Source organism: Daphnia pulex, chromosome 3 (genome assembly GCF_021134715.1).
Source record: "Daphnia pulex isolate KAP4 chromosome 3, ASM2113471v1".
Taxonomy (NCBI): domain Eukaryota; kingdom Metazoa; phylum Arthropoda; class Branchiopoda; order Diplostraca; family Daphniidae; genus Daphnia; species Daphnia pulex.
In genome coordinates, this window is record NC_060019.1 from 8,308,487 (window position 1) to 8,325,548 (window position 17,062).

General features: G+C 39.1%; 3 protein-coding genes and 1 long non-coding RNA gene across 10 annotated transcripts; 1 reads left to right on the forward strand and 3 right to left on the reverse strand.

Moving 5' to 3' along the window:
• Nucleotides 1-38: 38 nt before the first annotated feature.
• LOC124191387 (protein spinster homolog 1-like) lies at nucleotides 39-4,650 on the reverse strand. Of its 7 annotated transcripts, none has more exons than XM_046584580.1 (11): nucleotides 4,519-4,650; nucleotides 2,441-2,672; nucleotides 2,272-2,366; nucleotides 2,039-2,201; nucleotides 1,785-1,909; nucleotides 1,550-1,723; nucleotides 1,264-1,487; nucleotides 1,092-1,202; nucleotides 849-1,019; nucleotides 601-786; nucleotides 39-532 (listed from the first exon to the last, which is right to left on the reverse strand). In XM_046584580.1, exons 2-11 carry the CDS (start codon nucleotides 2,594-2,596, stop codon nucleotides 339-341), a joined length of 1,599 nt encoding a protein of 532 aa, XP_046440536.1. In that variant the 5' UTR covers nucleotides 2,597-2,672; nucleotides 4,519-4,650; the 3' UTR covers nucleotides 39-338. The 7 variants fall into 7 exon arrangements, with proteins under 7 accessions (XP_046440536.1, XP_046440538.1, XP_046440539.1 ...); XM_046584582.1 differs by having other exon boundaries at nucleotides 2,441-2,669; nucleotides 4,519-4,647; XM_046584583.1 differs by having other exon boundaries at nucleotides 1,785-1,891; nucleotides 2,441-2,669; nucleotides 4,519-4,646.
• Nucleotides 4,651-11,157: 6,507 nt separating this feature from the next.
• LOC124191390 lies at nucleotides 11,158-14,704 on the reverse strand. Its single transcript, XR_006873394.1, has 4 exons — nucleotides 14,624-14,704; nucleotides 14,379-14,480; nucleotides 13,974-14,196; nucleotides 11,158-11,426 (listed from the first exon to the last, which is right to left on the reverse strand). It is a non-coding gene; the product is annotated as an uncharacterized LOC124191390 (long non-coding RNA).
• On the forward strand, nucleotides 11,753-13,540 carry LOC124191389. Its single transcript, XM_046584584.1, has 3 exons — nucleotides 11,753-11,913; nucleotides 11,986-12,241; nucleotides 12,308-13,540. The coding sequence occupies exons 1-3, from the start codon at nucleotides 11,899-11,901 to the stop codon at nucleotides 13,399-13,401; spliced, it is 1,365 nt and encodes a 454-aa protein (XP_046440540.1). The 5' UTR covers nucleotides 11,753-11,898; the 3' UTR covers nucleotides 13,402-13,540.
• A 947-nt stretch (nucleotides 14,705-15,651) lies between the features above and the next one.
• On the reverse strand, nucleotides 15,652-16,840 carry LOC124189842 (glutathione S-transferase Mu 3-like). Its single transcript, XM_046582319.1, has 5 exons — nucleotides 16,681-16,840; nucleotides 16,479-16,613; nucleotides 16,225-16,407; nucleotides 16,060-16,155; nucleotides 15,652-15,995 (listed from the first exon to the last, which is right to left on the reverse strand). Exons 1-5 carry the CDS (start codon nucleotides 16,714-16,716, stop codon nucleotides 15,801-15,803), a joined length of 645 nt encoding a protein of 214 aa, XP_046438275.1. The 5' UTR covers nucleotides 16,717-16,840; the 3' UTR covers nucleotides 15,652-15,800.
• Nucleotides 16,841-17,062: the final 222 nt, after the last annotated feature.

Sequence of the window (17,062 nt, forward strand, 5' to 3'; positions counted from 1 at the left end):
AGTAGATTTCGTTATGAAGAGCTGCAATAACATCATAATTTAATTTAAACTTGTTCTTTACTAAAATAATCTTCAAATTATAACTGATACAATAAGTATAGTGCTATAAAAATATAATCCTGGAAATAATACCATATAACTTAATTACTTTCCGTTACCTTCAGTTACTTATGATGCCATCATTGCTTCAGAGAAAACATAAAGATGCTCTTTGAAGTTTTTTAGTTGCGCGCATTCCATTCCGTACAAATAAAAACCAACATAATATTACGCGTGAATCTGAGGGCTAAGCACGATTATAGAAGCTTTATATCGATTAGGTTTCTCTGGCGATTGATTCAGTCATCGGTAGCCAGAGTCGATGCGCTTCCATAATTAGAGGGCAATTGAGATTGGGATCCTTCATTAGTTTCAATTTTCTTGTCCTGCTGTTGTTTGATGTACTCAATATCACGTTGCAGAACAACCAGTGAGACGAGAAATAGTAAGGCACCCAGAATATATTCTCCGGGGAAAAACAAATAAAGGGTATCTGTGAAAGTTGAAATAAAAAGATGTTTTAATCAGAATAATCAAGTTGAACTAAGACTTTAAACTCACTCCGCAAAGAATCAACCTCCCCATAACCAGCGTCGATGAAAGCTTTCTTGACAGGAGGCACTAAAAGAGGCATGTTTCCACCAATATTCGAAATGATGAAAAAGTAAGCTGCTACAGCAGTAGTCCTGACGTCGGCTGGCACAAGTTCAACCAGTACGGCAAGAGCTACACCTACCCACATTTCGCCTAGAAAAATGTAAAACAAATTAAGTTTCATAGCCTAAGGAGGACCAACTTATCTAACAAACCGATAATGTAATTAGGTAGTAGGCTAAAGTAACAGTAAGGTGGATCAAGAAACAGGACTCCCGCAGCGAAAGGAGACGAGATGATCTGACTTAATGCCAAAACCCAAATCCTTCCATGGGGTCCCGTTCGCTTAACAACTCGGTCAGAAATAAAACCGCCAAAGACAACACCTAAGTTGCACAAATACAAAGTTAAGGTGCTACAAAACACATTTCCTCAATTTTGGTTTAAAAAAATTATACCAATGGAACCGCCAACAACCGGGATCCAAGACATCCAAGTGCCAATCTGAGTTGGAGTTTGACCGAGCCCATCGAAGTACACTTGCGTGTTATAGGCCCACACGTAGCCAGCTACGTAAAGAAAAGCAGATATGTAACTTAGAATAAATAGAAATAGCAAATATCTGCCTACCAGCGTTACGAATAGAGCTTGCAATGCACAACAGCAACAAGGACGGTCGTATCAATTTGAACATCTGTTTGAATTTTTCTTTGGTTGAAGGTTCTGCGTTTCCGACAGAAACCTCTACTTTCACCGTTAAAGGAACATTTTTTTCGCCGCGTTTCGGTTCTCTGACCGTCAATAAAATGATAAAACCAATGACAATTCCTGGAATTCCAGCGATGATAAAAGACCTTGATATAAATCAGATGTTTTCAAATTCAAATGTTGTAAATTTTTGTATATGGCATTTTACCAGCGCCATCCTTGGTTATTGATATTGGCATCGGTGATGAAATTGCCAAGGGCGTAAGACAGGGAGTACCCTGTATAAATACCCCAGTTATAGACGCCCATGGCCAGACCACGCAACTCTTGGCCGAAATAATCGGCAATTAATGATGTCGCAAACGGAGTGCATCCCGCTTCTCTGTGAATAAAAAAATTCAATCCGTAAAAATATTTTCTTCGACACAATTGGGGATATTTACCCTAGTCCTAAGCCAAATCGCAAGAGAGCCAATTGCCAGTAGCTGGTAACAAATCCAGATAAGAGGGTACACACCGACCAAAAAATAAGACTGATGCCGAGGAGTACCTGCATATAAGTATGAATCTTGAACATAATAATAATACTGCTGTATTAGCCAGAAAACAACTGCAGTTAGAATTCTCCGAGTAAACAGAGAGCACCTGTCATCATTTCAAAACGAAAATTTCAGATACAAAGCTTCAAATGACTTACTTTTCTGTTATAGAGGTCAGCTGCAATACCAACAGGGATAGCGGCAAACGTGTAAATCAAGATGAAAATTGGTCCAGCAAGAATCTGATAGTCAAAACCTTGTCCTGTGTAGTCCCATTTACAACCTCCAAAAGTTGTATCATTGTACAGAAATTGAGCACAGCTTCAAATAACAGTAATACAAAATGTGTTAGGAGTTAAGTAATTTGAAAAATAAAGAGTAAAAAAAATACCTAGATTCATTGGTCAGCTTTTGACACACTACTTGTGGGGTTGGAAATGTGGCCGAGGTGTTGGTCATACATCCTTGATCTCCGTAATGAATTTCCTAATAAAGAAAAAGATAAATGCCAAGGGATGTTTTAAAAAATTCACCCCAAACTAAAGAAAAAAAAAACTCGCCTGTGCTAAAGGTTTCGTTACTATGGCCAGCATGTAACGATCAAGTTGATTCAACAAGTAAGTTATCAGAAATAGTAGCAAAACATAAATGCTGTAAATATTCTGCTTTGAAGTGAAAAAAGTGGACAGCTTCGTCGACTTATCAGATGAATTCATGTTTAAGTTAGTCTGAGAGATCAACGGTTCTGTGACACTATCCTCAGACTCCTCGAACCGGGGTGTTCTTCTGCTACTAAAAAGAGAAGATCAAACATTTCCCATTAAACATTGTCATCCTGATTTAACGAGATTTATGATTAAGTTATTCTTGTCACTTTAACAGGGAGTGATAACGAAAGAAAATGTAAATTAAGTCAGTGATAAAATAAAAGTAGGTTTCATTCACGTAAATGAAGCAAGAATGCAACTGTAACTTAACATGCATTCCTCCTTCTAACAGTCATTTAAATAAATACACAAAATTTCAATACAGCATTAATTGCATTTTTACGATAACTAGCTAGTAAGCAAGATATGAAAGAAATGAGTTTTTCCCAAAAATGTTTGGGATAAATATGATTGCAGTACAAAGTAAATTTATACAGCAAGTTACATAATCCCAAATGAGTTAGAGAAGTAGCAATGTTGCAGATCAAACCTGTTTGATCGGAGAGCCATTTTCGTGAGATGACTAGAATGATTTTTTTCAAAAGAAAAAGAGTTTGCGTGGCTTAAGTGTGACGGAGAACTAAATGAAGCCACAGATTGCGAAATGATAAGGGGAGGACGATCAACTCTTTTCGGAATATGTTTTGTATTTTGACTTTCGCGTTTGACAACTAACGTCGTCTGATAAAAACATTTACTACTAGCGCCACCAGGCGTCAGCGACAGTCAACACAACAAAGAAGCGCAAACTACAACAAGTTATATAATCTCTTGTGAACAGACTACCAAATGATACGATGAGCACCACAGAGAACATGTATAACTCGACTCGTTTCTCTTTTAATAAGGAAAATAAAATAATGAGTTGGTTTTTGGATTAATCAATTTACATACTGCAAGTTAAAGAAAAGGTTTCGTTGGGTTGTGTGAAACCGATCGAAACTTTCTAGGGATCTAGGGGCTTTCAAAAACATCACCATCAGCAATGTGTAGTAGCCTATAGTATAAAGCGTTAAAATAAGAGAAACTGGTTTCAAATGCCCTTGACAAGCGATTCACGTAAAAAAAAATGACGCAAACCTATGTCTGCTGCTTTACGGCGTTGCTTCTCTCTTGTAAACATGTGGAAGCCCACGAAATGGAGTTGTAAATGTAATAAAACTTCTCTAAATATGATGTAACTGGCTCTTTTTGCCGATTTTTAATAGGGACACTTTCTATTATATTCAGTCAACGTCCCCTTTGGAGCTCGTTTCAATTCGGCAGTGTTTTCTGAATGGGAGGAAAGCCGAGACATAACCGATAGAGGAACAACAAAAAACAAAAATAGGAACGCCGCTTGGAAGCGTTTGCAATGCTGCAATAACGATTTCCAGCAACGAGAACTCTTAGGCAAATGGGAAAAGTCGCGGTGGAGTTTATTGTACGGCTATAGTGAAAGTTCAGTTGAAAGACAAATCAACAGTGACTCTGCGAAAGTGAAAGGATATTCAAAACGACGCTAAAAGAAGACGTTACACACAGTTCTTTTTTTTTTTTTTTAATGCTGAGTATTGCCACAGTTATTTACGTAGCCTTGAGCGCGGTGTTTAAAAAATACGTATATCATCTGATTCAGCAAAGTCATGAAATCATGGATCTTGCTGATATTGACACGTAGGGGGAATCGGAGATCGTGAATTGAATACTTAATCAAAATTTCCAAACTTTCTTTCTAATTTGTAATAGTTTTTCATCAAATGGCAAAGTAAAAATAAGTTTTCAAATTAAACAAATTTGAGCGTTATTAAATACTAAGCAGTAAACTAATCCTCATCCAGCTTCAGCGGTATTTGCATATTTAATATCTAATCAATCTCAAATTAACTTTGCAAAGACTCCCAAGTAAAAAAATTAAAAACATCGAATTTCTGACAAAACAGTTGACTGACCTATTGATTGACCGAAAAGATTGTAGAGACGGATGCTGTACGTCCAACAGTATAGATTAGCGAGCCGAGTGTTTGGCACAGAGGCAATAGGGAGTCTTCCTAGCCCGAGAGCTTGAATCCAACTGAAGAAAAAAAAATTCGTCTTGGTAGAAGGTAAAACAAAAAAAAAATCTCTTTGTCAGCATACGGCGCTCTTTCTTTTTCTCGCCCATTCTCCACGTTATATAAAAATGTAGAAAATTAATCTTTTTCTTCATTTTGGTTTTGCGTCGCTTTCCGCAGAGTCTGAAGGAGTTTTTCGACGAATTTTTCAACGATGCGTTATCCTATACTCAAAGGTCATTTTCAACATTACCGACGTACTACGTACTGGGGGACCCTTCCGGCGCGCATTGTAAATACAATCATTTTTGTAACTTTTTTAAAAAATAAGACGGCATGACCTCTGCGGGTTTGTTGCGTCCTCCTCTCGTACAAATAAGATCGGACACTAAAAATACGACACAACCTGAGGCGGGAGATTCAAACATTGTTTTTTTGCAACATGCAATTAAATATGGGGCGGTCTGGCAGGAAATAAATAGTGTCTAACGGTAAAATCAACGGAGAAAAATTTCAATTTTACGACCCCGCTCTCTGCGCTAGCGCTCTTGCCCAGCTCTCCTACATGTTTTCCCCGCTAGATCGTCTGTGTGCTTCAGGCAATCGTCGCTGATGCCCGAGCGGGTCGTCAATTATGTATGAGTTGCGACGCAAACAGCGCCTCCGAGGTGGCAAAGATAAAAACGAATTCTAAACCAACGAAATTATTACGAAACTCGTACTCGCACGTATGTAGAATTTGTATGATCTAACAAGTAAGCATGTCCACGCCATCTAGTTTTCTATTGCCAAGATTCATTTGCATACAGGGCAAACACTTGATCGAAAAAAATGAACGAATGCAAATTTGTCCGATTTCCGGAGCTCGTTTCGGATTCATCTTCGAAAATGTGAAGGCGTTATTTGACTAAATTGGCCAGAACAAGCGAGAAAAGGGTTGCCAAAACCGCCATAGCTCGATCTTAATAATACAAATATAGAGAAGGTTAGAAAGCGCTTCATAAAACGTAATTAGTGGTCGATAAAATGAACAGTTATACCTTTGGGAAGAGATGGGGCGTTGTTGCATAGGTCCATAGTGCAGGACTGGTACCATACAGTTAGATTTCCACCTTCCAGGTCCTGTTGGCCGTTTCGGTACAAGGGCTCATCGGCGCAACTGCGCAGCACCGAATTAGCGCCACCTAAATTTCAAAATGGTGATTTCCTACTCGATAAACATGCCATCCTCCCACAGCTTATATTTATACGGCCTTCTTACTGATTGTTTTCCACTGTGTTTTCTTGTAGATGCAGTACGCTGTTCTTCCATCGTAGGAATCGGGACACTCAATGGAAGGCAACAGGGTCCGGTTGCCAGTTTCACACTCTTCGTTCCAGTCGACATCGCTCGAAGTGCAGACGTAACAGCTCAGTCCTATCTAGCGATTTTTCCCCTAGATTTATTTTATCCTCAATTTACTGTAGATTATTTTTAGGTTTTGGGTCCACTTACCGTCGCCGAGCGTCGCCAAACTAAGAGAAACGACGAGTACGCCCACAAGATTCTTCATTGGTGGTTAGACGAACTAAAGTCAATTTTATTGTAGTATAATTTATTATTTACCTCCTCGACAATTGACGTGCAATGTCGAATGGAAGAGTTCACAAACAACACCCAAAAGCTAAGGTTTTTTTCCCCTTATCAAGGCGATTGTACTATCGCAACTGGGGTATTAAATTATTTAAAAAGAGCTGATAACCAAAAAGCAGTGAAAGTTTTTGATCTGGCTTAGAGCGAGGTGACGGTGTCTAGTTTAGCTTTGAGCGTATTTTATATCGTCGACCATTCCGATTTAATCATGGAGATGAAATTGAGTGATAAATATTTTTTGTCCATTTGGGTTAGTCGTTTTTCATGGAGTTTCAATTACAGACAAGAGTAAGAGAACAATGAAATCAAAACGGTCAACACGAAAAGATGTCCCTCTAGGAAAAACCCTAAAAAGAACGTAACAAAAGAAATTGCGAGATTATAAAGTCACGTTTCCTAAAATCTTTCGTAAATTAATGTATCATAATATTCAAAATAAAATCATTTACACTTAATAATGAAATTGGCAAGATTTAATTTTTCCCATCCTATTTCTCTTTGTAACTTCAATCTGTCAAAAGCTGATTATGCATCCAAGTTAAATATAAGAGCAACTCGACATCATAAACGGCGAAGAAGGGCATAGAGAACTACGGTATGAGCTATGAGTCTTATCCTTATTATTCGTTGCTAAGTTACCCAGCTCTATAAAGTCGGAGCTAGGACACAATAAACCGGGAACTTTCAAAAGAATTTCTTATAGTGTACGTCGTCTTTATAAAAAAATTTATAACATTGTTGCGTGACAAAATCAATATTATCAAGGCTAAATTTCTCAGTAAAACCGGATTTTCCTTATAACACAAAGTTTGCTGTTGGAACATAACAGCTTGTTCCCGCGAGTTCCCGAGTGTAGTATAGCAGTACTAACCTGGCGATGAATTGTACATGGAATTATTCCAGGAATCACCATTGCAAAGATCTTTATTACAGGATCGATACGAAATGGTTGCGATCCCCATTTTCTTGTCTTCAAATCCCACGTTCTTTGGCATCCAGGCAGAGTCTTCGCTAGCGCAGCCACGGTACACCAAACTCAAGGTTGCTGATTGAAAATAAAATACAAGAGTTTTAATCCCGTAATTCCACGTCGGAAGTATACGTTTTGCTATAGTTACCCAAACCAGCTTCAACTTTGAGTTTGACGTAATCACAAAACTTGGCGGTGGCAGGACACGATTTGGGCGCGGAGCGTGACACGCCCGTTTCACAATTTTCGTCTTTCGCTAATGAGTTGGAGGCGCATTCGTAGCACTTGATTCCTTTTTAAATTCATTCAAACCAAAAAAAGATAAACTGAAATTAATTCAAAAATTCTTTGACTTCTTTATTTATATACTGACCCTGGGCACGCGACGTCCAGCTGAGCAGAACGAGAGCGTAGCAAACGAAACACACCTTCATCATTTTCTAGCACGCTCACTTGAATAACGACTGCTTAAGTGACTGAATAAGTCAAACTTCCTGCGCCAGCACCACCGAGGCCGGCTGCTGATGTCGTTCCCGTTGCGGTTGGATATACGTCGATAAGGAAAACTTTTTTTTATTTTGCGACTTTAACCGGAGCGTTTTTTTTAAATTATTATTATTCACACTCAAGTCAATCCGTTTAATGTAAAAAGAACATCGCCAGGAATTTATCCAACACGCAACGTATAACCAAATATTGAAAATCAAATTAAAACTCGGGAGTAGCATTAGTTCGTCAGAGGAAACATGGAAAAGCTATTTGCCCAGTCGTGTTATATCGGGTTGGAAGTTTTTTTTAAATATTTCTGCTGGAGAAAAAACTGAATTAGTATACAGAGAAAATAAGAGACACAGAACGGACCATTCTGCATGCGAACACATGGTTAAAGTTGTCAAGACAAGTCTGAAATCGAGCTCTTTTGCAATCAGACCAAACGTAAATACTTAAAACAAAATGGATTTTATTATGTGATTGTCGAGAAAATATTGGTATAAAAAAATCACCGATTGTTCGATCCTAGTTCAGTGACTTATATAACTAGTGTGTCTATAAATGAATAATGATTTGGGAATAAAAATTCAAAATGATGGACGGGAAGTTGTTTCTAGACTGGAATTTCTGCCCCCATCGGGTTTCATCTACAAATTATTTCCCAGGATCGATGAGACGAGACCGAGGAAGGGAAGCATCAAAGGATTATCTGCAACGTAACAACAATAATAAAAAAAAAAAAAATAAAGGATCATTAATCAACTGATGGCTTTCGTGAATTTTCTTACAATTCGTTTTCGTGCCTGCGGGTGCGCCGTTTCCCGGCTGACGGTTGAAATCGTTATTGAAACCGCCGCCACCACCGGATGCGAAGCCCCCGAATCCGTTGTTGTTGTTGCTGTTGGTGTTGAACCCAAAGCCGTTGGAGTTGAAGCCCGGGAAATTGATACTGGCTCCTAGGCCGTCGCCAGTGTTGCACAGGTCGGTCGAACACGATTGCGACGAAGTCGAAACGCCAACTCCGTTGCCGCCGACTGCGCCAGCAAAAGCCGATTGGCGGCAACCTCTAGAGAAAGTCACCGTTCGTCCTGTCATTTACAGACCAAAGAAAAGGGTTTTAATTAAAATCTATAGGAATGAACCTTGTAACTATGCAGAGCATAATGAATGTTGCAACGTAATTAGTCGTGATAATGGGCGATAAGAATAATAATGAAAACCATTCAATGGAATATGGAGAACATAACGATTTCATCATCATTTGGGGTTTTTGAAGGTTATTTAAGCGATACAGGCAAAGAGTAATACTCGCATCTGTCCATCAACAAATACCATAAAGAGCCTAGCGTGTTTACAAAACTAACGTTGTCATGGTTACTAGAAAGTAAATATCGAACGGCCGTCAAAATCAACGAGGCGAAACATGGCGGGAAAAGGAAATGACTGTTGCTGTTTTTGTTTTGTTATTTTCGCTCGTGTATAGTTAAAAAATATTTACCGGAAAAATCCGAACGTTCGGTGCGTAAAATGTTGCACATTTCGTTGGTGGCACAAGTAATGCGATTGGCTCGTGTTGGGTTGTTGCCGCACATTTCATTCTCCCGACCTTCACAGGAATAACACTGGAGACCTGAATCATTTTGAAACCCAAATAATCAGATTGAAATACTACAATGTCGTTTCATGTTCTACTCAAACATGTCGATCTGCACCAGAAATTTTTAAAAACTCTAAAAATCTGAAGCATTTGTTGCGCAAGTTTTGACCTTGGGCAGCGTTCACGAGGAAATTGTGTAATAGCGACTAGGAAGTCTAGAGTTTTCGTACAGGTGCACTGCAAACTTGAGAAAACTTACCTGAAACTGTGCTGATGGTCACCGCCAACACTGCCACGATAATTACTAGAGATGAATTCATTCTACAATTCTTTGCTGAACGATTAACAGTGTAAATAACACGCTCAAAACGAACCAACGTCAAATGACAGCTAAGTTTTGTTGTTGTCTGCTACGTCAGTGTAGCGTGAGAGCTCTGGAAGGCTGCTTACTATGGACTAATGGCCTCGGGGCTTGATACCTGATGTTATGAAGGTGCACCTCTAGCTCTGTATATGGCGCCCATGACGAAAGGAGGAGCTTCAGCAGCCCAAAGAAAAAACACGCGTAGGTTTTTCCCTCTCGTGCTGGCTCACGCTCGTGTATATCCGCCAGTGACGTGTGTTTCGTATGGAGCACATAATGCTACACTGCGACGCATTTGACAAACGAAAAAAAAAATATGAGTCACTGAAACAGGAAGTTGTTCCTATAACTGCCGACCATACGTCGTTTAATTCCACGTCTTACTTCGTATAGTCCATTTCAAAAGGGATGGATGAGAAATAAAAAAAGCTAAATTTATTTTTTTTCTGTTTTACAAGAGAAACATATAAAACAGGGTCCATGTCGGCATGACCCAATTATGTTCAAATTGAAATTTTGGTGCAAGCACGATTATTATGCGGAGGGGCGTATGCGCGGGACGGTCCGATTTGTTAGTCGTTCACGAAATTCCTTATTGACGTGAGCGGTAAAGATGACACGAGAATTCTCTATTGATCGATGAAAATGGAAATTCTATATAGAATTTTAAAATGAAAAGATTACGCTGACTAATGAGGATAAAAATGCTCTGTGGAGAGATTCAATTAATTCCAGACTGCCCAATTCTAATTTGGGGAATTAAGAGTCGATCAAAATTTAGCCCTGACAAAATTCAACCGCACGCGCTATTATCAGCCAATCAGTCACCAAACGTCGTCGTTTCCGGTCTATAGCATATCCGTGTATACGTCAGGGTATTTGGAAATGTGTTCCGCCGGACTTTGGTGGTGGACACTTTTACATCGGCTGCAGAAACAAACACGGAATGTTTGTCTAAAAGTGTCCCTCCTTATCGGTTTTCTGATAATGGATGACTCTTACAACCACTAAATTAACGCCCACTTAGAACGTGCCATGAAGTATAAGTGACGTGTTAAAAGATGGTGACGACATTAGGGAGGAGAGGGGATATTGATCGTATCGGTGGACAGAAATAAGAACCGAGTGGTGTAGTATACCAGAACGGAACTCAAGCATGATTCCTTGACAGTAAACTTATTATTACAGCAAATCGGAACATTAATACATCAAAGCGTAGCTCCGCAGAAAAAGGACGAACAAAGAAGAATAAAAACGTCTAAAATTATGATATAGTTATGTGTTTATTTATGCAATTAAATTTAATTGCATAAAAAAATTGAGAAATTTGTTGAGTTATAGAACATTGTTAAAAACTACCATTAAGATGTTGGGAGAGAAAGAATGATATTGCTATATTTGAATAACAAGATAGGATTAAAAAAACAATGCGACAAGAAATACATATCGCAGCTTTTAATCGATGATTGACAGTGGATGATGTGCCTTTCACTTCATGTCTTCATCTCAACGACGAAGAACAGCAAAGAGTGACAATCTGCATGGCGTGCTGTTTGCAAGAGCTGATAAAAACGAGGCCAGCAGCCCAATGATTTTACCTTGGTAAATATACGGTACTACCATCATCTTTCCCCTTAACTGTCAACCGATCGCCCTCGACATAAAGAAACCAACTGGTTTATGTAGGTGGAATTGCCCACCCGTATGGACTGTCACGAGCTCCGCTATTCGGTGGTGGAACATCCGTCTGCTGTACAATCACAATGCAAAAGAACATAATCAACGGAACATCGGTATAGGAGAGAGGGACAGGTGAAGTAGAAAGCGGATCTCAACCTTCTCAACCCAAGGTGTACTACATATCTGTTTAAACATCGAAGATGTAGAAACTCCTCCTAACAAAAAATTATCTTCCAAAAACCAGTGATCTGTTGCAATGTCGACCCTGTGGAGCATCAGATCACACTGCTATACCCGCTCGGCGAGTTGCACCACCTTTCGTGAGGAATTCAACACGAAGAGTAAAAGTTGATTTTACAGGTCATCCGATTGGCTGTGCTCGAAGGTGATATGGTTTTTTGTTTGGACGCGGCATTCACTTTCTTCTCTGTATATAAAGACGGGCTGAATCTTGGTTGAATCGTCAGTCACTTCAACGAGTTTCGATCTCAATATTACAATCCTTTTGCTGTTTACATCGTCTGAGATTATAAAAGCTGGAAATGAATTCCATCACTGTAAGTCGTTTTCTGATTAAATTTGATTGGTTTAAAACTGAATTGAAATTTGAATTTCTATGGAATATTTAGTTGCTGTTGACGCTCACTGTGGCCTACTCACTGGCCACGCCTACTAATTATGGGAGTAGCAAATCTTCGACGACATCCTATGCCGTGCCTGCCGTCACCATCTTAAAGCAAATCAATCAACTCAACCAAGATGGCTCTTACACTTTCGGCTATGAAGCCTCTGACGGATCGTTCCGAGTCGAGAATATGGACGCCAATGGTTATCTGACCGGTAGATATGGTTACGTCGATTCCTACGGAAAAACACAAGAAACTGGTATGCAACAACAATTTTTTCTTTAATTGATTCAATGTGAATGTTTGAATTTCCCATTTCTTATAGAATACGCTGCTGGAAAGATGTCTGGGCAATCTGTTGGATTCCAAGCCCGAGGAAGTTTGATCCCGGAAGAAAGTCGCAGTAGCGCCCAGCCGTTCCCATTCGTCCGCAACGTCGCCACCCAATCCGTCGAGCAAAAAGCTTACGATTACCTGTACACCAGCGTCGATGACGACGAAGATGGTTTCCCCGATTCCGCACCAGTCCGCACCGCTGAAGTCGTCCGTCTTTCGACGCCCACCCAAATTTCTTACGACACCGCTCCGACCATCGTTCGTGATGCCAATCCTTATCGTAACGACGCCAGCGTTTCCAACATCCGCACGGTGACTCCCATCCGCAACAATTACAACTCGGGAGCCGTTCGCCTTTCATTGCCGACTAAAGTTTCCAGCGCCGTTCCGACTGTCGTCCGTGTCGCTGATCCTTACACCCCAACCATTTCCGACGTCCGAGCTGCAGTAACTGTCGAGCAACTACGGAGCAACTACGGAGACGTCCGCTTGGTTTCACCGGCCAAGAAATCTTACGTCACTGGAGTTTCTGACGTCCGCGTTTTGACGCCCACTAAAACATCAACTGAAACTGTCCGTCTGGCTGCCCCATCCAGAAGCTCATACGGTTCGACTAAAACTGTGGTCCGCGTTGTTGACCAGTCTGACGATGGATACGGTAAGGTCGAAGAGGTCCGAGTTGCTCCTGCACCAGCAGCGACTCGTGTTTCCTACGAGAAAGCCCCGGCTGTCGTTCGTGTTGTCAATCGCGAGAATAAGGCTGCCTACGATACAATTGTTAAGCAAACAATCGAGCAACCTATTGTTGTTGGCAAGACCGTTAGCCAAATTTCGGAGGTAAGCGTACCTGTTTTCCGATCCCAGGGTCCTAGCTACGGATCAACGGCTGTTCGTTCGACTGGTCGATTGGATGAGTTCCTCAAGTCTCTCAAGAAGAGCAACAGGAACTCTGGAAATAGCTACAACTCTTACGGATCGAGCGGCGCTACGTTTGTCAACCAGGATCAGTTTGTTCAGCCTACCCAGGATTTTCAAGATGACGCAGTGAGCATCGACTCGGTTGGATTTTCACGCATCATCTAAAGTGTTGGCTGCTTGAATTCATGATCATTTATTGTTTGCTTTTAGACTATTCTGATATGGATTTTTTTGGTGTTTGTTCTCATAATTATGTATCGATTCCATCCGTCTTCTTAATAATATATACTCCCATTATAATCTACGTGACTTGATGAATATTTTGGTCTATTACTTTTGAAAATGGAGTTTAGATTTTGAACTTGAGACATGTTCCATTGAAATGGTGGTGTAAAATCAAATTCCTTATGGATTAAAGAGCATTTTACAATTTGAGCCGAGCTAAACTCTTGAGTTGGGAAAGTTGCTTCGAGATCAGATATAACGAGGAGGTGAGGTACCCACAGAAAAAGTTGTGAGGTACAAAACAAAAGAAGCCTGATCTGCAGTCGTTTGACAAATGAGATTTTTAGTGAACCCTTACTGAGAAAAACAAAAACGGAGAGAGAAATAAACATTGCAGTCAACCGCCTAATAGCTCAGGAATAAAAATACCCCGTGACTACGTAACGATTTATAATCAACGTCATCAGCATAAATTGTCAAAAAAGGAAGAATAGAGATCAATTTTGTCCTACCTTTATGCCTGGGAAATACAGCCAGCCATCTACAGTTGCTCCATCCATCCGCTGAAGAGTTAAATTCCACCAGACGGTATAGGGTAAAAAGGGTGTCCTCGTGAATACACCCACATCGACACGGGCGTACACGAGGACATTTAGAGAAAGGAGAAAAAGAGATATCCATAACTCGATTGACAATGTATTCGATTGCATTCCAATGTAATGGGATGCTTTTCATCTAAATAAAAATAGAAAATGGGTTACGAATAAATATTGAAAAAAACAACAAGTCAGGAAAAGTTGAAAATGAGACACTGGGTAAACTCTAATTGTTAATAAATGGTTTACATGTAATACACTGCATTGATGCAGGTAATGCAGCATTAAAATATCTAGTAGGTCAAGGTAGGAAATCGTTACCCAAGCGATGATCCTGAGATTGATGACAGGTTAACACTGCACAAGAAAAACCAGAAAAACTTGCATATTGTGTGGTTATGATGGCTGGATCTGGCTTCAAATCTGCAAAAAAAGAAAACAGTTACATAAAGTACAAACAAACTACCATGCATCGACAGGGCAATCACATGTCAGGAAATTTGGAACAGGTTTAACTCTTCTATAGATCCCAAAATCATTCTATTTGTATTCTTAGTTTTATTTACCAGCTTAACAGCATGAAATATAACAACAAATAAATTTATAAGATAAGAATATAAATCCTGAACTTTGTCTCTGACTCTGACTTCTTCGAAATTTTAAACTAAATGAAAGCAGCAGACGACACTTGTCTAATTTTCTTCTATCATAGTATCATGACTATCATCATGCTTCGATAATAAGATATCGATAGAAACATAGAAAGATAAAAAAATCAAACTCCGAGTTTGATTTTTTGAAACTCCCCCTCAAAATCCAACCGCTCAAAAACGAAAAGGGAATAAATTGAGGGAATAAGTTTTAGTTTAAATCGAATACCATTTATGTTTTGGTATGTAATTTCCCGGTAAGACACCCCACCCCCCCAAAAAAAAAATAAAAATAAGAAACGATTCCTTGACGATTCCAAGATCCAAATAAAAATTTGCACAACCCCCGCAGAAAGACCGTAAACCCTCCCTAATAACACCCCCAGGACCCCCTTGGAAGCCAAGAGGGAATAAACATTAAATGAATGAATATTTAGCTGTAAAAAAAAAAATTTCATCCGTGTTTGTCATGAATGGGCCGTAAATTGCCACGAGTCGCCCGCATTTTCGGGCAACCGTGCCATAAGTTCAACGAAAGAGAAAGCGAACGAATTCTTTCAATATCTTCTTTGAGACTTTCAACATAGTTGTTCGCATAAGAACAGCCGAATAACTGTTATACACTGTTTAACAAAATGTGGGCGAAACAAAAAAAAAAAATGTGTGTCATCGTGAAAGGCATGGCCGAACTGGAAAGCCATGACAAATGTCCTTAGAGTGAAACCATTCTGGAGTTAATGAGAACTTGTCTTGAACTCCTTGTTTGGCTATCAATGGCCGTAATAGATATGACTGTTAATGGTTTTCACTGTGTTCTTTGCAGTTTGCATGGTCTTTTACCTTTTTTATTATGTTACACAGAATTTCCTATCAGTGTCATTAGCTATTATCACACAGCTACAATTGTTTAATTTATTGTTTAGAACTCAATTAACACATAGGCATACATTTTATTTTAGTAATTTATATTTCCATTTTCCAGTTAAGCTTAAAAACTGATTTTAACAAATTAATATAACCCCATGATTTTCACCAAATATATACCAATAAAGAACTTACTATATTGTTTTTAGTTTAAATTAATTTAACGACATTACTTAAATCCAGCATGAGGATTGTTTAATGGGCGTGCTATAAATTCGCTGCTCGAAATATAAGTTTTAATAGAGTCCAAAGATCGGAATCTCTCGCAATAAAGTTTAAGATTCAAAAAGGAATCCAAACAGTCGGGTACCAATATCATGTGTTGATCCAACATTTCATAAAAAATGAAATCCACAAACGAAATCTAGGTAAAGGCAGAAACGTTTAGATGAAATATGAAATGAATTGTTCAAGAAAACTAAATTTACATTTTCTCCAGCTAGCCAGTTGTTGTCTCCTAAATACTTTGAAAATTCTGAGAGTTTTGATGGGAGACCACTGATGTAGTCACCTTTCAATTCATCCTAAAGAAAAACACAGATTTTTACACAAGTTTATGGTGAAATATTTTCTAAACTTCAAAATTATCATACAAAATTAGGACTGTAGCACAGTCTAACCCATCCATTACGGAAATCACCAATTTCATTCTCCATAAGGTCCACACGGATTTTTTCTTTTTCATTTGTGCCAATCAGGTTATGTTTCCCAGCAATATAGCGTAGGATGGCATTGCTTTGAGTTAACTTGACATCCCCATCTACATAATAGGGGAGCTGTGAAGTAACAGAATAAATATACAGTGACAATTGCACATTGATGAAGATTTATATGAACAATTATTCACATTTGGGAAGTCTAATCCAAGAGAATATTTCACATCAAACCAGCATGATTTATCGAATCCTGGACCTACGACATAACGCTTATCCTCAAACTCGGTTTGGGTATATTTCAACAGCAAGCGAATTGGTTGAGCCAACTTGATATGTTATTAAACAATAATATTTCTGAGTATCCAACAAAATAATTGTAATGTTTTAATTTACCCCACGAATTGCCCAGTAGGCTAGAACTGGAGGCATGATTTTCGGAATTTAGTGAAAGAATTCGTAATGTTGATATTAACTCACGCTCTCACAAGTCACGTCACAATTTGACAAGAAAGGCGAGCAGACGATAATCTCGATACTTCATGTCAAACTAATCGCAGATTCGCAGCGATGCCAAACAATCTCATTTCGTTCGGCGTTCTTTACTCTTTAGACAATTTTCTACAATTAATGAGTGAAAAGTGAAAACCAAAACCTGCCAATACACTGAAAACTATTTTCAATCAATGAACATATGAATAAATAGGTCTGCTCCCCAGTAAAAGCATTGGCTTTACTTCTTTCACTTCGAATGGGCAGAATGTAGAGACTTGTCTAA

Excerpts from the sequence above, each read along its gene's own strand:
- LOC124191387 (XM_046584576.1), bottom strand. The coding sequence starts at position 3,097 with ATGGCTCTCCGATCAAACAG. Across the intron at positions 2,202-2,271 it reads AAGCTGACCAATGAATCTAG|CTGTGCTCAATTTCTGTACA; the intron begins GTATTTTTTTTA and ends TGTTATTTGAAG. Across the intron at positions 1,724-1,784 it reads CGATTTGGCTTAGGACTAGG|AGAAGCGGGATGCACTCCGT; the intron begins GTAAATATCCCC and ends TTTTATTCACAG.
- LOC124191389 (XM_046584584.1), top strand. Across the intron at positions 12,242-12,307 it reads CGGAAAAACACAAGAAACTG|AATACGCTGCTGGAAAGATG; the intron begins GTATGCAACAAC and ends CATTTCTTATAG.
- LOC124189842 (XM_046582319.1), bottom strand. The coding sequence starts at position 16,716 with ATGCCTCCAGTTCTAGCCTACTGGGCAATTCGTGGG. Across the intron at positions 16,408-16,478 it reads TTGGATTAGACTTCCCAAAT|CTCCCCTATTATGTAGATGG; the intron begins GTGAATAATTGT and ends GTTACTTCACAG. Across the intron at positions 15,996-16,059 it reads ACTGGCTAGCTGGAGAAAAT|ATTTCGTTTGTGGATTTCAT; the intron begins GTAAATTTAGTT and ends GCCTTTACCTAG.